The sequence below is a fragment of the Hyalella azteca genome, unplaced genomic scaffold, assembly GCF_000764305.2.
Source record: "Hyalella azteca isolate HAZT.00-mixed unplaced genomic scaffold, Hazt_2.0.2 contig1181, whole genome shotgun sequence".
Lineage (NCBI taxonomy): Eukaryota > Metazoa > Arthropoda > Malacostraca > Amphipoda > Hyalellidae > Hyalella > Hyalella azteca.
The window spans coordinates 3,236-27,300 of NW_025931508.1; the positions used below are offsets into that span (position 1 = coordinate 3,236).

A 24,065-nucleotide genomic window follows, 5' to 3' on the forward strand; every position below is an offset into this window, starting at 1 on the left:
GGCGCTCGCTTCTCTCCTCGCCGCCGCTAGTAGCGCCGACCACCCAGGCTGACGGCGGCCTTTCAGCTTTCGCTGTCACGTCACTCGGAGCCACACATGGCTTCTGTTTTTTGGCCTCATAAACCATAGGCAGGGCGACCATATCTAGACCGTTAGACACCGCCGGGAGCCAACAAAAAGCCTTGCCCTCACAGTATTTGTTGAAGCGTGCGCCCCTTGCTGATGGCAAAACTGCAGGCGACGGTGCCTTAATATAGAGCCCATGCTCTTAAACTTAGGTGGCCCGCCACCTGAAGCAGTAACAGCCCTGCCATACTAATTGCTGTACTTATCTGTGTTGAAGTTAAAATTGGAGACAATGTCATGCCAGAGACGTGCGTCGTCTTTCTCAGTGGACAGCTGGCGAGAAAAGAAGGGACTTCATAACGCCTTCTGTTGTCAGGACGCATTATGCCAAGCACAGCCCTACGTGCCGCACAACATCGTGCAGTCGAACTAAGCTCGTCTCTCTGACTCCCATGGCCGACTATCGCTTAAACGCCCAGCTTTGTTCTACATATATTACCCATATAATTAGCAAGACAAATTTGTTGATGCTAATTTCTAAGGGATAAATTACGACAGCATGCTAGTCATGTCAAGTTTCGGTGTAGGGTAGAGCTGCGTTGAATATGTTGTGTGGCGGCGAGGCTGTGTGTTGTTTATGTTGCTTCACCTGGAGCCGCCTTAGCAGAGCGATGACCGCCGACTGGCTCAGCCTCACTATTGACTAGTCCAGTGCGGCGCTCAGCATTCGGAACTCATAGGTAGATCAGAATTTATTAGCAAAGTAAATGCCAAAATGAGTCTCTATATTATCACTGAAAGCGTTTCCATTGACAAATCTGATGATGATTTTCTGTTCAAGTAACACATTTACCTTAATTTCGTGGTCAGTAAAACCATTTAAGTAAACTGAGCTGTAACCAGTGTTGACCAAAAGCACACCACCACTAACCTCACCACCACACACAGCTCGAGTTGATGTCTCTATCAACCGCGAAACTCGTTCTACGGATGCACGGCCAATGGATGTTGGTTGCCAAGGAAAAAATTCTTCAGATCAGCTCATTTATCCACTATAATCCCCTGCTCTTCATATTAAATATTTCGAAAAGTTCATGCAACGAACTGTGCAACCGCTTTTATCATTCTAATATCAATTTTTGGCTCACATGTAATGACCTTAAACATGATTTAAAATACCGAGTTATGGTGTGCACAGTGTAATTTAAAAAACAGAATCTCATCCATTAGTTATTGATGATGCAAGATAGTGCATGAAAAAAGATACAATTTGGGTTTTCACTAAGTTTGTGAGCGTAAATTTTTTGGCTTATCATTTACCAATTTACAGTCACAGCTCCTTCAGAGCGTCGATGTGGAGAAGTGCAGCCACTGCTCCTGGATCATCATCGCGATATTTTTATTCCAAAATATTCTTCGTTAAGGAAGACTTCGCTGCACAAAAACTTGAACCGCTCCAGGGAATGAATTATATTTGTAGTCGTTGTTGATGTTGTTTGAGATGGCATCTTGAATACGCTGCATTGATGCATCATAATTGTTGTTTATCTTTCTTTAGAACAATGATGATAACTGACTTATGTTAGTGATAAATTTCTTCCATCTCACATGCTGTTCTATTGCTCAATAGTTAAATGCTCATGTACTATTGCTATCGATGTCGTAATTTTTTACCTACACCGCCTTTCGCCGCAGATCGGATGCACCCACTCACTACCCATGTGAGCTGCCCCACTTCTTGCTGCTGACAACCGATTAAAAGACGATATAGTATCGATTCTTACATAGACCTTAAAAACCGCGACCTATTCAAGAGGTTTGCGTCATATACTGCTTTCGACTCATGGACGAATTAGTCCCAACAACATTTCTTAAGCAGTATTGCTCACAAATTTGGTCGCTAACTGATACTATAGGCTCTTGAATGCAAGTAAGGAATGAGAACCTAAAGAGTACTTGGCTACTACGTTTCGTAACAATTGATCCTTATCGGAGAACCCATAATGAAATAACGTGCGTTAAGAAGAGAAGAGATTGGTCAGCAAGTATAAGCTCAAGCACTCAGCCGTGTGTAATAACTACATTTGCATTCTGATAGCATTCAATGTTTTTACTAATAATTAGCAATTGCAACTACAACGAACAAGCTTGTTAGGAGGCCCCAACTTACCACCAAATATGAGAGCAAAAGGCATGATAAATGATTGCGGTACTGACACATTCTCCTAATGAAGCCCTTGTATGATTGAAATTTTGATTACAGAAAACATGGAACCATTTGTCAGGTTCGTATGAGAAGAATTTTTATTGATTCCGATAAGTCATGCCAAGTCTACATACACCTTTGTAGAGTCTGTCGTTAACAAATGCGAGCTGAAATATTGGTCTCAAGACTTGCCCTAGTGGCTTGAGGCTGGATACTTAACAAGTCGTAATGAATGGCTATAAGTGACTTACGAGAGCAGTTGCAAATGGCTTACATGTTCCGAGAGCCTAGCTCACCCCGCCGCGAACAAGTATTCTATTTACTTTGCGCATGACTCCTTGAATGAAAGAACTATAGCTGAGCGAGCCTTCAAAAGCTTCTAAATAATATGAATTGATCTCAGAACGACTTCATAATTAGTTGGCCTGTAGACAATCACCACTGGAATACAAAGCAGTAGACTGCGATGTCAGACCGTCCTAAGCAGACAACGCAGGGCGCGGCCTGCATGCTGATGAAATGGCGCTGCCCGAGGAGCCACAGACGCTTTCGTCTACCGACGCTTAATACCGACTTTAAATACGAATAACATTGAGGGCAATTACTGTATAGAAGACAGAGGGCTGAATTGGAGGGACTGCTGATGGCTTTGCTGTAGGTTCAGTGCATAATCCTTATTTTATGCTGCATGTACTGCTGCTTTTCGGCGAATTATAATGATCGAACCTAATTATGTAGGAGATTTTCCTCCCTATACGCTCGAGGATATTCCTCTTTCAGAAATAGTCTTTATTCTCTAAAATTTAGGGAAAGGGAGTTGAAACAAATGCACATGAATAGCGGTAGTTTTAATAGAAATTAAACAGTTGCTGGTACTGCATTCAGAGTTAATACAGATTCCGCTTCAGGAGAGTAAATCCATTTAATTAAAGAAAGCAGCGGTTACGACTTACGAGCGAGGACGACGCCAGAAGTTTACAATGAAGTCATACTATTCGAAACAGATACTTGAATTACAATTAAGCTATGAATTTCCAGTCACTTTGTATTCTCAGTAATTTCAATATTGGTTCGAATTCAAGAGTGTAGCTCACCTTATTTAAATGAAAATAGTGCACCACATCTGTGCTCTCAGACAATAATGGCAATACGAGTAAGATTAAAGGCAAGTGAATAAATTTAGGTGCGGTAGCTCAAATTAAGTGTCACCATAGGTTTAAAATTTCTACAGCTGTGACCAGTTCCAGCAATGCCTGTATAGTGCTGCTGCTTATAATGATGCTACGCACCATTCAGGCATTCAGAATTTTACCCGCTGCCACGTACGAACCTTACTACCTACTATTCTATTCTGGTGCCGCCTCAACGTACTATTAAGTTAGCTACCTCCTACTCTATTCTGGTGTTGTTGTTTCTATTCTGGAGAATATTCTGGTGCCGCCTCAACGTACTATTAAGTTAGCTACCTCCTACTCTACTCTGGTGTTGTTGTTTCTATTCTGGAGAATATAATGATGACATTCAATATTTTATGTTGATGTTACAGCCATTATTTCTAATACATGTCCTGGTGTCATTGCTGATATTGCTGGCGTATTATACACTAATATCATATACTATACTGTTGTAATCTATACTGACACTTCATATTTTATACTGGAGCTCTTGACGTGTGCTGTAAAAATTGTTGGGAACGAAATCTCCAACAGGTATTTTAGGCTAATAAAAACAGCAAATTCATATGCGATGATGTCGTTTTTGTATTAAATGCACCAAGATGACGTAATTAAATCAAATATTGCAAGAATTGTCTCGTGTCGCCCCGCGGTATCGGATCGTTGAGCGCTTAATATATTTATAAATTTAGCGGCCGCAGCCATCGGCGCTGCAAGTGAACCACGACTCGTTGCCGCTCTATCCAGCCCATCAAAGGCAATAATATAATAATATTAAATGCTGGTGATAAATCAACAATTACCACTTAAAATAATTCAGGGTCACGCATGTGCTGATATTAAATGTTTGATGACGTCAATATTTAAGTGCTAATTATAAACTGATCATAACTATGAGGTGAGCCGCAACCAATAATTTGCTAACAAAAAAATAACTATTTTGCATTATGTGACCGATAATCAAACAAAATATTTATTTGGGAATATTTTCCAATGCAGATGGAAGCGGAAGAAACGCGATCAATTCTAAAATGAAAAATTTGTCTTGGGAGGTATCTAAAGACAAAGCTGAATAACTTCGGTATATTCCCTAATGGTATATCGGTATATTTCCTTCGGTATATTCCCCCCTAACACCTAATGGAGACATGTTTGATTAGAACCATCATTGATCCTGGTATCTTTCATTTGAATTATAGGTGCGATTGGCTCGCTTTAATACTGAATTAAATTGCGCTATCCGGGTTAGGTTTCCCTCTTTACAAGTGGAAAATAATTTTGTGGTAATATTTGTTTTCACGCGCGGACGTTTCTTTTTACGGTAGAGAAATTATGAAGGTAAATTTAGAGTTGAAAGTGTTCCATTCTCGCATGTAAAGCAGTCATGCAGAAAATGTGCGAAACCATGATCAAGCACATATTTATATATACACATACGTTATACCAACTGTGATCGATGTTATACTCGTACCTGGCCTTGTATGAAAATTTGTTATATACGAGCTAAATTTCACTTAGAGGCAGACATTAGGTGGAGCGAGTGCTGCCTAACACGAACGATGCACGTGCTATATAATTAAGTGCACGCGGGAATTTTTCGCTTTTGATTGAACGGGGACATAAATTAGGAGTGATTTTTGCTGGATATGAAAGCCAATATTTGTGACTATAATGTTTCATGAATAGAATATCCGCAAATATGTTCGGTAGATTTTATTCAATGTTGATGTTCTTATCCACGTGAAAAACATCGACTGGATCCTCGAAAGAAGTCTATTCTCCCTCGAGGTCGAAATGTACACGAAGTGGCATGCACACGAAGTGGCATGCACACGAAGTGGTGTGCACATGAAGTGGTATGCACACGAAGTGGTGTGCACACGAAGTGGTGTGCACACGAAGTGGTGTGCACACGCATTGCATACAAACATTGTACACCGATGCAGCTTTATATTCTTTGTTATTTATTTACGTGATTTTGCGACCACGGATGACATTTCATTTTAAATTAGTGTTTAGTGTGACACTATATGCTCTTCATACTTTGTATTGAAGACGGCCAGTATTGCTCGTTCATCGACGATACCTTCTGATTATTACATTTGTAATATTAGTGTTCCTACTGTTATTGTATTTCTCTGGAACCTTACTGACGACATTCTTACAACATATACTGATAATGTATTATTTCAAATATTAGAACTCCTTAAGATTGCTGCCCGATTTATTGCTACTGCCTTTAATTCTATATACTGAATTAATGATATATAGTTCAATTTATTTTGTGCGCGTGTAATTAACAATTGGGATTTGCGGAATTACATTACTTCTTTACCACAAACTCTGTGAGGTATTATTTATTAAATCGTAATGACACTAAAATTATTCTATCATTTACAGATACCCGTTTTAGGCGAAAAAATGGGAGGAGTAGATTTATTTTTAGTCTACGGGAATAATTTTCCAAGCTTCAGAGATAAAAGTTTGGTTTTCTTTCAGTTTTTTTGTTCCGGACACCACGGCCGCCAACACGAAACCTCTGCCGCTCGTAATATTTCTCGCAAAATCACTCCTAGAAACGAAACATAAGAAGATTATTTAAAGGAAAATTAACGAGAAGAACGGAAGATATTTTCCTCGTCAAAATACTTGGTAAATGATTCTCCATATAAAGCAAAGAATTTGAACAAAAACTTTCAACCGAAATTTAAAAATTGCTTCCCGGACATCATAAAAAAACGATAACGATAAGAGACATTCCGAACGCACGGAACACAACTAAGTTTAACGTCTGACTATTGATGAGCGGTTGGATAGACATTGCAAAGTCTGCATTTCTCTCATGAGATATTTATTGAAATCGCGCCCAATGCGATTTCATCCAAAGTAGCACCTACAATAATTGCAACTACAACGAACAAGCTTGTTAGGAGGCCCCAAGTTACCACCAAATTTGAGCGCAAAGGGTTATTATATATTTAATAATATTTAATAACGCGTTTCATATTTTCAACTAATGGTATCAGTGCGGGTCGGCACCATGATTCATGAAAGTGTGGACGGGCTATTTTCAAATATTCTGTCATTTACATGTAAGAATTAGCATATATAACATTGTATTGTTCAAAAATAGTTATATAATGCATTATTCAACTTCCACATTAAGTATCAACAGGAATTGATCGATGTGTCTGGCAAAAAAAAAAAGCGAATTCTGATAAATTATGTGAGCTTCTACATTCTCTGGGACATTATAGAGCAGCATCTCGTCACCTATTTCTCGTACATTCCACTGCGTAAGGGGGAGAAGCACGAGTGTTTCAGTGCTTCCTACCAACGTGTCTTGTGTTTTTGCTGGGCAACTTTGCTTCGTTCACGCCACTACCCTGCAAACGTCCAATTTAGACTTCAGTCTCTCAAAGCGGTATAATGAATTCTTCGTTTGATCAGCACAAGCAAAATGTTAGTTCTCAAACCTCTCCAAAAAATAACTTTGGTGTTACAAGCCCATTTGTACCATTGATTAACTTACTTTCCAATGCTGATTAACTCACTTTCCAATGCAAACGGGGTGAAAAAAATGAGGAAGTTAGTTTGTGTCGTGCTTGCATTTCACTTCATTCTTTTTCAGGCCGATCAACCTTCCGTAACGACGCACGCTCGTATAACCTCTTCCAAGACCACCCGGCAGCCGCGTCCTCGACCGAACACGTGTCTTCTAATACTTAGAATGAAACTTTGTATTTAACATGTCGTCCGCAGATTCCACCCAGTGACATGATGAATTAAGAAGATAAAATGACGAAATTTATCCGATGAAGGACCAGAACCACGGGTTTGTGTTCCTTCAGCAGCCGCCTTCACATATTAGGCTTTGCTATCTAGCTGCACAGACGACTGGTTCCACGCTCTTAAGAGTAATTTATGAAAATGTAAGTTAATCAAAAGTAGGTTTTGTAAAGTACAGGATTCAGAGAGACCGACGCTTTGATCAACATGACTTATGCACACCGATTGCTTATCCTAGAAATGTTAAATTTTAGCCTCGCCAGTTTCCTAATGACCGCACAAAGCTCGACCACTAATAATAATGGTATTTTTGAGTGGCCCCCTTATCACCGCCCAAATCTAAACCGAGCCCGCTGGTCGTAGTCAGCTTCATAACTAATTCATAGTAAATGGCGTAGTTTATAGGAACGCAGCTCATCACATACCGTAATCACATGCGTAGGCGGACGGGGAAGTATCGGAGGTATTAAAACTCGCTCAGTACACGTAGCGGTAGATTTCCTCTACAGGCTACAGGACTGACAAATTTAGCTTCAATGCCGTCAGTGAACGACTGACAAGAGTTACAAACTCGTATATATTTTTGAAATTACAGCTCGATACGTTCCATCTTCATCAGCATCGAGCGCGGAAGAACACTTACACGCACTGACAATGGCTCTGCTGATGTTATTATACCAGCACCATGTCGACTCATGTCACTATGTTGCAAGACGGTATGCCAGTGTGTTACTTGACATTGTCGAGTCAAAAGCAAGGGAAGAAAACTCTAATCCGTTTATATTGTATGGATGCGCCTCCTGTGAGGAAGAGACGCAACGTAAGTTATATTACAGTATATTACACCAGAGCATCACTGAACACACGCGGTGGTGGTCGTAACACAAAGCAGCAGCGAAGAAATCCCGAGAAGAATCTTGCATACCTTTTTAGTTTCTGAAAACAAATGCTAATTGTGGAGGTTAAAATTTCGGACCACGCATGGCAGCCTAACAATAACTTGCAATCGATTGTCTAAATGCCAAAACTGGGAAGAGAAGCATAAGAAAGAAAGTGAACAAACGGATTAAGACTTGGGACGGAAACTACGTGATGATAGTTGAGAACGAATAAATAAGGATTTCAGTTCCAGAAATAACGTAGGATATAAGTGTGATGTGCCACAGCAAGAAAACAAAACGTCAACAAAGCAGCAAAGTCAGGAACAAGTACCGAACCGCCAGCACACGTCAAAATATTCCGAAACACAAGGGTTTTATTAAAACCATAGACAATACACGTCTGTGCATTGCCAGTCTTGATTCAGTAATTCATCAGAAAACATTAGGATAACAACGCAATAGTTGCAGGAACAATTAAGCATAACCACAAAACACATTCACAGGCCGACATTCAACGCACTAATGCGAGATTGGCGTCCGATCATTTAACGAATGATGTTCTTTAATTACATTATCATAAATGGCTTAAATAACTAAACAATATATTTCTGTGGGAGATTTCATCTACATTATCATCGTTCCATTGAAAATATTCAAATATAACAAACAGAGAATGATACAAAAGCATTCAAGAAGACCCTAATCGTCGCAGCATCTTAGGCCTGGGACTTAGTTACGATCGACAAATTGATGAGCAGCGTGGCAGCGCTAAATGCGCCTCAGGCACACGCTGGACACGAATGAGGTTTGAGGGCAAGAGCTGTAGAGTAACGCACGCCACACACATCGGTGTGACTGCGATAACAATAAGACCTCGGAGATATTCTGGCCACAAAAATTCCTATAAGATAACAAAAACATTGATGTTTGAACCCGAGGGTAGCTCTGATATGCGCGGCTATTTAGGTTACATGAAAAGGTTAATTAAGAAAGCCTATCTAGACCTAAATAAGTTCAAGTGCGCACATTTTTCTCAGATATATAGAGACAAAGATAGGTAGTCATGAGGCAGTAGATGGAATGCCTCAATGAAAACTGCACGTTTCAAATTATGAACAGATACAATATCTGTGGTAGCTGCATTATTAATAACAAACAAGGATAAGGATTTAAAAGCCGCTGTAAATGAGCAACTTCAAGACAAAGTAAGTGTGCTGTCTTTCAATAAATTCCATCTTTAACATCCACACAATCTGTACAATTAAAGACGTAGTAATCACTGCTTTCAATTCGAGACTTATTTGTTCACTGTCCATCGCTTTGTAATATCAGCTTTTTATCAAACTACATGGAGAGTATGGCCAACCTCTAGAGCATCATGTAGGTGGTGGCGGCTCTAGAGTATCATGTAGGTGATGTCTAGAGCATCATGTAGGTGGCGTCTAGAGTATCATGGTGTAGGGCTTCTCTAGGTATCCCTTGAAGGCCTGCAGCCACTGCGCCCCCACGGCGCCGTCTACGGTGCGGTGGTCACACGACAGCGTCACAGTCATCATCTGCGTCGTGCGGTACCTGCCGTGCAACTTCAACATTATTCAACGCTTCTTTGCTGGTAACTCTCGTTATCAACATTATTCAACGCTTCGTTGCTGGTAACTCTCATTATCAACATTATTCAACGCTTCGTAACTTGTAACTCTCGTTATCAACATTATTCAACGCTTCGTTATTGATAACTCTCGTTACACAGCATTCAGGTAAGAATGGCACTAACTTGTAATGTCCTCGTTGACAGAAGGTTAACAGTCTGGCTACTGATGACAACTCCCGTTTCAAACCAAATATTTTTAGAAATAATTCTCAATGCGCAACAGGAACAAAACAACATGCATGAAAATGAATGAGTAGTATTAGAAAATAACATCAGGGCAAGGACTAAAAAATCAACGGCCCTAGAGCAGTATCCAAATTATGTATCTGCGTATCCTGGTACAGCCAACATGTATCACCAGGTACCTAAAGCATACCACTATTTCTATATATTTATCACTTATATAGCAATAGATTGCATGCAATGCGCGAGTTACCTGAGCATTGAGTAAATTTTCAGTTTGAATTTAACGGCGGGCCGACGAGAAGGCAGCCATGGATCACAGTTATCATGGAGAAAAAGTTTGCTTACTAATATTCAGGAATTGTGTGACTTGTATAATTATTGATTGTTATTCATCCAGTCACATTATTTGTAGTTAGGAGATAAAGAAGTTTCTATTTGCTGTCCAATGATTGGAATACCACACATTTCTAGATCATCCTGTCATTGTACATACTTCACAAACCCTCGTTAGAAACGAATATGCCGAGACCAAGAGTGCATATCCCTATTGCTAAAAGTTCTTGGGAAAGCGCTCTTGCAGGAATGAGGAGACACTGATGTCGTAAATTACAAGGCCATCACCACACAGGTGTTATCGTGGCCAGATGTAGCTGAACGAGTTAAAAGATCTCCAGCAGAAACAGCATGTTGCCTGAAAATCGGTAAAGCCACGGAAGTCTCATAAGATTACACGTTCGAGAGTAGCACTACCTGGTCAGAGAACTGAGCACAGGCTTTGCACCGTATGCCCATGTACTCTGCTCAGACTTTGCTGCTCTGTGAAGCTGGGATAGATAAAGATGAGTTATCCTTAGAATGCCAGTTCTGGTCTAGAGTCTGAAAAACAAGTTGCATTTATAACATACGAGTGTGGCCTCTAGTAGCGCAGAGACTAGCTCATCGTGTCTCTGGCTGTGTCTTGGTAGGGCAGAGATTAACTCATCCTGTCTCTGACAGTGTTTTGGCAGTGCAGAGACTCACCCTGTCTCTGACTGTGTCTTGGCAGCACAGACACCCTGCCTCTGACTGTGTCTTGGCAGCGCAGACTAACTCACACTGTCTCTGACTGTGTCTTGACGGCACAAACATCCTGTCTCTGACTGTGTCTTGGCAGCACAGACACCCTGTCTCTGACTGTGTCTTGGCAGCACAGACATCCTGTCTCTGACTGTGTCTTGGCACCCACGGCGAGGATGCACGACTGTGGGGGGTTGATCACGGCACTGAAGCTCTTCACGCCCGTCATGCCCAGGTTTGAGACCGAGAATGTTCCTCCCTGCAATCAAATGACCTATGGTAATATCTCAAATTTATGCTATTTAGAACAAAAAATAAAACATCAGAAGAAAGAATGTGCATGCATCAAGAAGTATTGCTGAAAACTTGCATGACGAGTACGACTAAACCGCTCATCACAGCTATCCAGTATACTCGTAGTGGATCAGGCCCAAATTTTACTGGTATTTCGGCCGTCACGCACGCTGGAACGTAAAACATCTAGCGTCAAGTCATCGGAAAGCAGAGACTTGCACATTTTGGAAGCATGCATAGCACCAGTTGTGTTACCTGGAATTCTTGAGGCTGCAATTTGCCTTCCCTGGCCTTGGCAGCTAATCTCCTGACGTCCTCAGAGATGGCAAGGAGGCCCTTGGAGTTGGCAGAGAACACGATGGGCGTGATGAGGCCGCGGTCCGTGCTCACCGCCACGCTGACGTCCACGCTCTTGTACCTGGTCGGCAGGTCGCCGCTTATATTGCTTATATGCTTCACATTATGAGGCCTCAAATCATCGCTAGCAAGGGTTTATTTAAACCAATTGCAGTGTTTAGCCAACTAAGAATAAATTTTTGATGACTAGATAGCAAATTAAATGAATGATCACCTTCAGAAACATGTTTAAGCGGGAAAAAGGTTGTAATAACTGCATCATATCAATGCTAAAGATAAAACTTACATCCTGATGAATTTATCCATCCAAGAAGAGTTAACTTCAGGAACTTTCATACAGGCAAGAGCAGAAGCTTTAATAATAAAATCGTTGAAGGAGAGTTTGTTGCCTTCAGCCTCGACCAAGGAGTTGAGTTGCCTGCGCAGCTGAGCAACCTCGTCCATGGCAACATCAACAGTGAGGTAGTAGTGAGGGACCGTCTGCTTGGACTGCACAAGACGCTTGGCGATCACAGCTCGTATGTTCGTCACGGGCACGTCGGAGTAGTCGGCACTGGCAGCACCCACAGCAGCAGCGGCAGGCGCTGGTGCCGCCCCTACAAACTGCTCCACGTCGGGCGCCTGAATGATCGAGTCAGTCGAACCCCCTTTGCCGGAAGCCGCCGCTATTGTCTGCCGTCACAAGTTAAACATATGGAAATATGAGTAATAATTTTAAATAAACCACAAGGACCATCGTCTCAAGATTTGAGAACCTTTTTGTAACGGGCATCAAGCAAATTAAGGTAGCTTGCACAAAATAGATCATTCAAATTAGCCAATAGATCGCGCACTAAAATGACGCTACAAAGCATGAAGAGCTTTAGGTTCTGTCAACTAGTAAACAAATGACATTATCATAGATCATTATAAGGATATAAAGAGGAAATTCAAGAATATTAACAGTAATCTGAAAAAAGTAAGAAGAAATTAGACCAAGTTTACGTCGTAAAATTGTCATCAATAGAAGAAGAAAATATACATTTACAGAAAAACGATCTTTAGGTGGAACTCGATGGATTCCATTAAGAGCAACGGTGGGATTTATTTGAGTTTAATGTCAAGCATTCAATCGAAGATAAGAACAAAATATTCACAGGTGAAACAATGACTTCCATTTAAACTCACAGCTAAATCCACTCCCTTCTCTGCAGCAACTTTCTTGGCAAATGGGGAGGCAAAAATCATTGCCCCAGGAGCAGGGGGAGGTGTATGAGCTGCTGGAGGGGCAGTAGGGGGAGGAGGAAGAGTAGGTGAAGGAGTTGCAGTAGCAGGCGCGACAGCAGCAGGAGCTGCTGCGCTGTCTCCTTCAGTTGGCTGATAGTCTTTGAAGGCCGCAATGTCTGCCTCGCTACTCACGATAATGCACAGCAGCTGTAAGAAAAAACTTCATGTAGAATGGCGTATTGGATACAAGAAAGCAATTCAATCTCGTGTATGAAACATTAAACAAGGAAAAAATATAACTCAGTAGGTACTCCAGTGAGTGACAGAGAGCGCATTTTCTCGTCGACAAAAACGTGAAGTCACGGACAGACGGACGGACGGACGGACATGGCGAGCACCATAGCGCCTTTTTCCATAAATGAGAAAATGCGACACCACAAATATACAGGGACTGTTGGGGCGAGTATCCATGACATTGTTGGGTCAAGATATTACCTGAACTGAAATCTTCATTCGCAGTTGGAGAATAGGAAAGGATGGGGAAAAGTACAACGGGAGTCATATCTACTATGTAAAATATGGGTTTGAAAAGGTAATAATCTAATTAGAATAGATAAACTTCGTCACTATTAATAGTATAAGGGATTATGGGAATGATGGGATTGGATTTAGGTCAAAAAATGGTAGGAATTATCAAGCCTGGCAACACTGAGCTAAGCTGCTGGTTTCTAATGAACTTCAGAATTAGGTACCGGTATGCATTTCGTGTTAGAAGCTGTGCTTGCTTGCATAAATCACATCATCAGATAATAAAAAATCTTGCAAAAGGTGCATAATACAATCATATTTTTGTTACCGGTACTCATTTTTGTTCATTATAAGGAGCATTCAAAGAATCAAACGTACATGAGTTTCGTGGAGTATCAGAAAACTAACAATATAATAGGTACAAATATACATTTGGAAGTTTGATTGAAGACATGAGCATGCTTTATAACAACAATCTTCATTTGTTTCTTCAATGAGTCAAAGAAAATTTCTTTCTAGCGCCGGGAGATCATAAAGCAGGTTACCACATGACATTTTAATATAATGCAATGTTTCGAAAATATAATTTCCATTATCAAACAGGTGAAGGTTTTGCAACACTTGAAGTTGTACTTTTGGAAATGACAGTAGTACATATCAGTGGTATAATGGATACAATATTAAATATAGGTAATCTTAAAATTACTCTGAAAATAATTTCAGCGTCCGGACGAATCCTGTAGTTTAGAGGTTGATGGCAGGAGACTCGCTCTTGATAATGAGAGCCTCAGCTATCATCAGTCTCGATGGGTCAGGGCACCGCATAACTATGCTGGTGCAGGCTTCCATTGTCGCTCGGGTGATGGTCTCATTGTGAGCTTCCCGCATGTGGTTCTTAGGTCCTCCAGATTGTAGATGGCATGTTAGTCGGCGGCTTAAGGTCGTGCTTGTTAGACCAATGTAGTTCATATTTTGAAGAAGTCTACAACCTTCTTTATTACATGAGAATTTATAAACAACATTAGTTTCTTGAAGCAAACCAGATTTTTTGCAGGGATTATTATTTATGAAAAGATTTTTAATTTTCTTACTTTATAAGTACGGTAGATCAGAAGTTTCTTTTTCTGTTATCTGCTGTGCTCTAGATGTTATTATGGATGATTGACTGAAGGACTTGTTCATCTTTGTAGCTTCTATTCAGTTAGTTTTGGTAGAAGATTGTTGTGACGGTTCTATTAGAAATTGCTTCATTGTTGATTCGGTTATTTCTCGATCAATATCTTGATATTTCAGTGTTAACAGTTCTATTTGAAAACCCATTGTTCACTAGGATTAATTTACAAGTTCTGAGTTAAGTTTCCAAATTACTCTTGGATGTGCAGGTCTTGAATGTCCTAAGTATTAGAACGCACACAGTGCTGGTTTTTATAGCTTTGGAGGCATTTACTACTAGGTTTTTGGTAAACATTAGTGACAAAGGAAATATCAATTTGCACCAATATATCTAGGAATGGCAATTTGTGTTTTGTTCCAATTTCACGAGTAAACTTTAGGACTGATGAATCATGTTCCAAAGCTTGGTGAAGTACAATCAAGTGCTCTTTGTCTTGAATGTCAACGAAAATGTCATCTACATATCTGCAGTAAAGCTCAGGCTTGATCTGTGCATTGAGTAACACTCGATTTTCCAGCTCACATATATAGAATTCAGCAAAAGTTGGTCCCAGAGGGCATCCCATGGCGACGCCGCTAATTTGTTGGTAAACTTTGTTATCAGGAGTCCGGAAGGGAGATTCTGAAGTACAGAGGCGAAGAAGGTCAATTAAGATATTTTTTGTATAGATGAGGCTGGCAGGGTTTCATATGAATATACATGCTCACGTATTTCCAGTTTCTTCAAAACTCTTCGCCTGCTTGATAATGAATATTGTATATCTGAAACGTTGCATTGCATTAAAATGTCATTTGGTAACCTGCTTTTTGATCTGCCAGTGCCAGCAAGAAATTTTTGTCAACTCATTGAAAAAACAACTAAGAAGATTGTTAATAGAAAGCATGCTCTGGTCTTCAATCAAATTTGCATAAAACAAAAGCTTCTGCCGAACTACACCAAGAAGAGAAGAATGAGAAGCCAGACATACATATAATAAAAGAAGGAATGTCAAGGCTGCTCAGAAAGTATGTCTCTAAAAGCAATACTTTGCCTTAAAAGCCTTAAAGTTAACACTTAACTCTGCCATGAGCAAATAATTAAAGTCTGAGCTAGCATAACAATCTTATTGCCATCTGATTAAAAAAATAACCTTGCTCAATGCAAATTTTTAGCAAACTGAGAGTATGTAAGAATGTGTGGAAATTATCAGCTGACAAAGCCATGAAAATGACCTCAGCAGAGCAGTACCTTGCCCAGCGGGATGTCCTTAGTGCCGGCTGGCAACACAATCTTGGCAAGATATCCTTCCTCTGGCGTTTCAAAGAAATTGTAGCTGATATAGCCACAAAAATGACCTTGGCAAAGCAGTACCTTGCCCAGCGGGATGTCCTTAGTGCCGGCTGGCAACACAATCTTGGCAAGATATCCTTCCTCTGGCGTTTCAAAGCCCATCGTAGCTTTGTCTGTCTCTATCTCAGCCAACAGGTCACCTTCTGCCAGCTGGTCCCCTGCAATGTTCAAAAGCCATGAAATTCATCCGAATAGATTTTTTGCTTCTCTAGCATTTTCATTCATACTAATGGCAAATGATCAGTGAATAGGCAGATGAATTCAACATCAATTTCATTTTTACTACCTACTTGATTGTAGAAATTTATTCAACAGATAATAGATGAGGAGGGGAAGATGTGAATAATTTCTCACGAGTCTTTTTCAAGCAATGAAGCTACCTTCTTTTTTCTCCCAAGATACAATGGTGCCCATTTCCATGGTGGGAGAGAGAGCTGGCAGAGAGACTTTGACATGTGCCGGCAGGGATGACATCCCTCGGGTCTGCAGCAGCACAATGCTCCAGTCACGTCCATATTTGAGCTCGCCATGAGGAATATGGCAGCCTTGCAAGGTTACCACTCTGAAGAAGGTCATTTATAATAAGGCATAAAATAAATATATTGAATAAAATTGATGCCTAATATTTTCATATCATTCTCATAACTACAAAAGCTTGAAAAATCCATACAGGAAATGGCATGTATATCAGAATTACAATAACACTAATATAGTTTTATTATTGTTATTCATCTTATTACAGTTTAGTCATGGAAGACAATTCCATTCATGCTAATCTGAAGCACTAATTATACATTAGCATGCTTGAAAATAAGCAAATATAGGTATATATTTATAGTTGTTCTCTAGACATTCCTCAAGCTTTTAATCTCCGATCATCAATGATATCAGCACTAGTCATCCATTGGTTGGAGGTAAAAACCATTCAACATAAAATGAAAGCAAAGTCTACAGACAAGCAAATAACTACTGAGCAAAGGAGGAGTTTACAATGTCTCCAAAAGAAACACATATTTATTGTATCTGAGAAGAGGAGTACAGAATGTCAGGTGAGTTTGTTCTCCGACTGGAATTTTTCTTAACAAGATCTTTCAATAAATATTGCATGAAAGAGGAATATTTTTAAGATAACTCAAATAAATTAATACTATTTCTACTTATGAACTATCAAAAAATCTTTAGTCTGGATAATGAAAGTAGATATATCAAATATAATAATAAAGGATTTTAATATGCAACATTAATTGCATTGTGAGTGGCAGCAAGCTGTCTGATCCCTTCACTGAAATTATAAACATTTTTTTGCCATTCTCAATATTTTGTTCTTTAATTGTGTTAATTTTATTATTATATGGCAAAAAAGATTCTCTGCATTTCATTCGGGTAATACCTATATTTGTTGATGGGAACAAGTCTTCACATAACTGACAAGAAATATGTAACTGGGAAGATGAAACATGCAACACTGTTTGAGCTATAAAACCAAATACAAACATTGACATGATATGGAGCTGGCCATGACGGGCAGGAACTGTAGTGATAGTTGTCAGCACATAGAGTTTACCATCAAACAGGCTAATAAGGGGTGCTTTTTTTATTTTTGTTGATAACTTCTTACCATGAAACATTTCATATACGAGTTTAAGCTCATTTTAAAGGTCTTTGCGAGGGACTGTTTGAGCTATAAAACCAAATACAAACATTGACATGATATGGAGCTGGCCATGACGGGCAGGAACTGTAGTGATAGTTGTCAGCACATAGAGTATACCATCAAACAGGGTAATAAGGGGTGCTTTTTTTATTTTTGTTGATAACTTCTTACCATGAAACATTTCATATACGAGTTTGGGCTCATTTTAAAGGTCTTTGCGAGGGCTATTGTCTGGCAGCTCTGAAAAAATTCAATATGCCATTCGTAAGGTGCCAGACGCAAAAGAAATGTGCCCCAAATTTCCCCTGGTATCGGGGTACTTTGGGACACTTGATATAAAACTTAATTTTAAAACGTTTAAAGCATGCAGAGTGAACTTGTCAATTACTAACAGTATCATCAAATGGGGTAATAGGGGATGGGTGGGGTAATAAGGGACAGTCCAACAAATGTAGCAGCTAAATTAATTGAATTATTGCAAAACTAACAATAAAAATAGTGGCATAAAGTTCAACATTTTTCCAATATATGTAGCATAAAGCAAGTTGAGAAATCATACATTTACTACCTCTGAAAAAAACACCCTAAAAAAGTGTGCAATGTGAGATTTTGGAAAAGTACCTCTGTTGAAGTCTGTAGCAAGAAAAATATTTGCCATATTACAAAATTTTACTGACATAAATGTTGCACACATTTATTGGCTGACAAATCTGATTGATTAAATTTGTGTAGCTCAATAAAAAAAATATCAGCCATTCCTGCATGATAGGGTAAATAAGAAACACATCTCTGATGTAATAAGGGACATCCCTAAAAATGCATTTACAGTAGAACCTTTGTAGCAAAGGCTCCAGTTAACTAAAAAATTAATTAGAAATAAAGAATTTTGATTACTTTTAATTTGCTCAGCAAAAAAATTTCACTTAACGAAAAATGAATGCATCATCAGTCATTACAAAATTGTGCATAGAATGCCACGGTCAGGAAGATGTGCCAGGTGCGCGGGAATTTGTATTATCATTGCATCAATTTGTGCCGTGCGCCGTAATATGCCAGTAAAAAGTGCACCGTGCATCAGCCTGTGCCATGCTCCTAAAGTTGTTTAAAGATGAATGCGCGGCAATGCTATCACACACAAACAAATATCTGCATCATGTTGACTAGATTTCTAACGTGTTAAATCAGGTTCTAAGAGTCGGCAATGTTATGAATAATTATTCATAGATAACAATTCGGTTGGAAATTAATTACAAAACTGAATAGTAGAAGGCGACAATTCACATGGCTTGAGATTGGCTCCTTCTAATGAAGGACTGACTTTGTTAAATAGTACAAACCCGAATGTCAATGTCAGGAATACGTTACGTTCCCGACATCCTCCCGGCTGGAGAAATGGGTTTGTGTGGTGCAAACCCATTGAAAACAAAAATGCAGGCAATGCACTTCTTTTTAATTGTCAGTTCTCATTTTTTGCAACTTTGAAGGTTAATTATATAGACTAACAACAAACATTAATGAAATATGAATAGCTTTAAGAGACTCATACATAGGTCTCAAACAAATTTATGGCCGGTCTTGCGGCTGGACTCTGTACCTGAAATATCTCCCAAAGTACTGAACGTAGCTTGATGAAACTTGGTTCACATATTCATTATGGCCTAATGGTAATGTCAAGGGCATGACAATTCTTTTTAATATCGCCTTCATTTGTGAGTTCTATGATGAAACGTGCCGAAATTTGCAGTGTACTAGAGATTTCTTCTAAAAATACCGGTACGGAACAAATTTGAACGAAACTTTGCATATAGAAACCTAACCTCCCAACGGTGTGATGTTTAGCTCGTGGCAGTTTTTTACGTTTTGCCTTCGTTGGCGAGTATTTTTTGCTTTTCCCTCATTCGTGATTTAAAAAGCAAAATTGTGTTTAAATTGCAGTGTACCAGAGATTTCTTCTAAAATGGTACATAACAGATTTGAACGAAACTTTGCATATAGAAACCTAATGGCTTTACGTATATGGCTCTTGGTCAATGCAAGTTCAAAAATCGGCCTGAGAAATGCTGGTCATTTCTCCGTATAACTCGCAAACGAAGGCAAAATCGAAAAAATTGTCACAAGCTAAACATCACTGTTGGGAGGCTAGGTTTCTAAATGCAAAGTTTTGTTCAAATCTGTTCAGCATTTTAAAAGAAATCTCTGGTACACTGCGAATTTAAACACAATTTTGCTGCTTAAATCACGAATGAGGGAAAAGAGAAAAATACTCACCAACGAAGGCAAAACGTAAAAAATGTCACGAGCTAAACATCACTGTTGGGAGGCTAGGTTTCTAAATGCAAAGTTTCATTAAAATCTGTTTAGTATTTTAGAAGAAATGGCTGGTACACTGCAAATTTTGATGTTTCGTCATATAACTCACGAATGAAGGCGATATTAAAAATAATTGTCACAATCTAGACATCAGTTAGGCCATAATGAATATGTGTACCAAGTTTCATTGAGCTACGTTCAGTACTATGGGAGATATTTCAGGTACAGAGTCCAGCCGCGAAACCGGCCGTAAATTTGTCTGAGATGTCATCACATGACACATGAAGATGAATCAGCATTGCGTAAAAGTATGTAAAGACGATGTTGGGTATTTCTGATGACAGTTATGTCAGGACATATTTTATTTACAAAAGATTTTGCACTCAAAACTATTTTCCATTAATTACAACGATGAAATTATTTCTGACTCCTCTCATTAACCGTAGAATCTCTAATAACCCTATCAGCGCAATAATAGTATATATAGAACGAGCAAAATATGTCATTTAACACTAATACTTGTTTACTTCATATGTCCAATTTCTGAGAACTTGGTTATTCACCACTTGCCTCACGTCCAGACAGAATATTGCCTCACGTCCGGATGGTCTACGGAAGGTAAACAAACGATGTTCGTCAGTTCGCATCAAAAATAAATTTCTACATTTTTACTTTCACAAAATTTCCATATCAAGGAAAATCATAGATTATTGATGGATAATTAAACGCATACCTATTAAGTATTATACGTTTTCTTTCTCTTGTCCCTTGACAAAATCTATGTGCGCTCTGCGCCGACGCTTGCGCGTGCAAGCGGGGATGGCCAGAAGTTGCACCAACTGTGCACAGCAATGGCTTGAAAAAAGTCAAAATGCGAGGGAAAATTCCCTGAAAACATACATAATCCTGAGTGTGGAAAGAATGCAATAGATGGAATGAAAAAAGTAATTAACCTAAACTATGATTCATTTCTAAAAAAAATAGATGGTTTTCACTCTATATTTCTTTCTGTTTCAGATAAGTTTTTTTTTAAATCTTCTTTTGTTATAGTGTATTCACTTCACCTAATTAAAATGGTGATGGTGTGAAATTAGCCTACAAACCACCCTTCAAGTTTACAGATACAGAAGAAATGCTACATGGCTGCTGAAATGAAGATTTCAGTGGACAAGGTCATTCATTGTCGATGCTCAATGGCATGTCCATGAATATAGTAACTTCACATCAATAATATGATACTGTATGGATGTGGCAATATAATATCAATAATGGAAAAACAAGTAAAAATCTAGAAATATAATTTATTCCACATCTACATAATCTACAAACACAAAGGAAGAGGAGGACTTCAGAGTAACTGTAATGTTGGTAATGGATGAGTACACTTTGCATTCTTCAAATGTTAAAAAATTAGGTTTTATTCCAAGTGTCCCTTATTACCCTGTTCCCAGGGGTAAATTGGGATGCTTTTCTTTTGCCTCTGGAACCTTATGAATTATGAAATGAGTAGGAAAATTCAAATCCTGGCTCAGTGTATTGATTGCCATAGTAGTGGAAGGTGTAATTCATGTAACGTGGTAGGATTTTTGATCCACTTTCTTATATAAATGTGTAAATATAGAAATTTAAAGCAAATAACACTACAAAAATTCAGCATATCTCTATTGAAAATGTTTCAGAGACCAGCTCCATTGTCAGTTTGATAAATCTAGAACACAAATAAAGTAGATGTAGTAAGGTTCCATTATTGATTATTCACAAATTATAATTCACATTAGTACCGTAAAATGGGGTAACTTAGACCACTTTTTTTTATTAATGATGCCATTTTTTTTACTAGCTAAATTAAACTTGAATTGAAACATGCAAAATACAGGTCTATACTCTAGCTTCACTCACCATAAATTGCTGGCTCCTGCCTCTCATAGTTTTNTAGTGAAGTGTTTTGAGAGTCACGTGAAGGCAACAGAACTTACGTAACGCATACGTTTTTTTTATAGCGTCATTTCTCATTCATTTTTATATTTTTTTTCTGCTCATTTTTATAGCGTCATTTCATTTTTCTTTTTTTATAGCGTCATTTCTCGATGCGTCCTTAATGTGTCGGAATATACCGCGTTTACCCTACCTAATTTGTGAAAAATCAATAATGGAACCTTACTATCTCTACCTACTCTATTTGTGTTCTAGATTTATCAAACTGACAATGGAGCTGGTCTCTAAACATTTTTCAATAGAGATAGGTATGCTGAATTTTTGCAAATTTGCAGTGTTCTTTGATTTAAATTTCTATATATTCAGTATTCACACATTATAATACTGAGTGCCCTTTTCACACCATGTCAGTTGTCAGGACTTACTAATTAGTTGCAAACTAATTTTAAAAACCAGTTCATTTCTAATTCAACAGAGTCAACAGACTCTGTTACAGTGGTCACCGGACACTGGTCAGTCTACTCAGGTCTCAGTGGTAGGTACTGCCATTACATTAGTGCCATACTGGTAGCTAGGTACATCATGAATTTCATGATTATCATTATGTGACTTGACTTAGAAATGATTCTAATCCACATAATGCATACCTTTCACGAGGTACAGCACACCATGCTGCAGATTGATAGCTTCTGAAATTTTGACTGCAACGTTTAACGCGTGGGAAAACCCTGGGCAAAGCCCGTGTTGCTGCCCCTTTCAGCATAGTCCCCGTCACCGGCGTTAGCTTCTGGCACAACTCAGTGCCAAACACAAGGTCTAAATGCACAAAGTGATCCTTACAAAATCACCATACGTGCGCACAGCTGTATAATCATGATAATTTAAAACAATATTATAAGTGAACTTTGTAAATCATAAATAACAATGATAAAAAATTTGAATAATTCAACGGTGAAAAATATGTAATAATAGATATTAAACCGATGACGTCACAATCAGCGGTCTTTTATCTGTATATAAATAACACACGAAGCATATATATAAATTCGGAAAATTCTGGTTTACCAGTTTAATAACCACCTTCTTTAGCTTTTTGTCTTTCAGTTTCAATTGAATGGTATACAAACCGCACCACATCTCTCAAAATTTCTCCTTCGAACACGGTATGTACGATGAACGCAAATTGTATTGCACTATCTTCTCAAATTGTATTCCGTCACGCCAGCTGGTTTGTACTCATATTGAAAAATTCATGTATAAGTGACTGTTCTGCCCCTTTGGGATACAATTTGGAACGAGTTATGGGTAGAACTTCAATATCTTACGCGAAATTTGTCAAATTAGAACTTAGCATGACCTAATCAACGATAAAGCTTTTTAATCACCATAAGTTTCTGCCAGATTTGTTAATTTTTCGCACTCCTCATGTAGCGCGCTGAACGATAACATTGAGCACATTTAGCACTCAAAATTTCCTAAAATCTAAACCAGTTTTCTTATTAACAACAAAGCAAGCAATTTAAAATTCATTATTGAGCGGTGTTCCTTTTGTTACTCAGCTTAGAGAGCAAGTGTGAGATTTCATTTGTTGATTTGTTGGTATTTATGAAATTTTAGACATTAATGCATGTTAGATATTTGGTAGTGCAACATTTAAATGCAAGCTCTAAGTTTCGAGTGCAACTTGTTTTACTTGCTGTGAATGGATCGGTTGAGGATATGAGCGGAGTGAGGATGTTGGGAGGGAATGAGATTGTTACGACAAATGAGTATAGGTACTTATTTAGGGATGCGTGTGGATCAGGAGGGATTTCAGAAAACAATGGCCGTGAATTTAGGTAAGTCGAATCAATGGTTGGGTATACTTGGAATTGCAGCAAAAGTGAGAGCGAACAAGTATGAAGCATTGAGGGAAGTGTGGAAGATTGTGGTAGCAAATAGTATTATGTGTGGATTGGATAAGATAGTATATAGTGATGGTGAGCTAGATAAACTGTAATTGGTACAGAATAGAGTGGCGAGATTGGCACTAGGAGCCCTCTACTGAGGGAGAGGCCCTGAGAGAAGACATCAGATGGAGTACATTTAACGCGTTAATAACGTTTCAAATGTATCAAAGATTCATTATTAAGTTGAAAGACGCATTGAGTGATAAAATTTGGATCGATATAAGTACAAAATCATGCCAATAGGATACTACTCAAGAAGTAATTTGGTTAGAAATAATTGCCAAATCACTAAAATATGACGATTAACATGAATTAAATC

At 38.8% G+C, this 24,065-nt stretch overlaps 1 protein-coding gene across 1 annotated transcript; it reads right to left on the bottom strand.

Annotated features, from left to right (window-relative positions):
- Window positions 1-8,009: 8,009 nt before the first annotated feature.
- On the bottom strand, window positions 8,010-22,607 carry LOC108672697 (dihydrolipoyllysine-residue acetyltransferase component of pyruvate dehydrogenase complex, mitochondrial-like). Its single transcript, XM_047881719.1, has 8 exons — window positions 22,445-22,607; window positions 16,279-16,460; window positions 15,920-16,056; window positions 12,829-13,074; window positions 11,948-12,333; window positions 11,560-11,722; window positions 11,129-11,269; window positions 8,010-9,700 (listed from the first exon to the last, which is right to left on the bottom strand). The coding sequence occupies exons 1-8, from the start codon at window positions 22,558-22,560 to the stop codon at window positions 9,560-9,562; spliced, it is 1,512 nt and encodes a 503-aa protein (XP_047737675.1). The 5' UTR covers window positions 22,561-22,607; the 3' UTR covers window positions 8,010-9,559.
- Window positions 22,608-24,065: the final 1,458 nt, after the last annotated feature.

Coding starts and splice junctions, on each gene's coding strand:
- LOC108672697 (XM_047881719.1), bottom strand. CDS start 22,560: ATGCTGAAAGGGGCAGCAACACGGGCTTTGCCCAGGGTTTTCCCACGC. Junction 12,334..12,828: donor AGAAGGGAGTGGATTTAGCT/GTGAGTTTAAAT, acceptor TTGTGACGGCAG/ACAATAGCGGCGGCTTCCGG. Junction 9,701..11,128: donor GTCTGTGCTGCCAAGACACA/GTCAGAGACAGG, acceptor ATAATGTTGAAG/TTGCACGGCAGGTACCGCAC.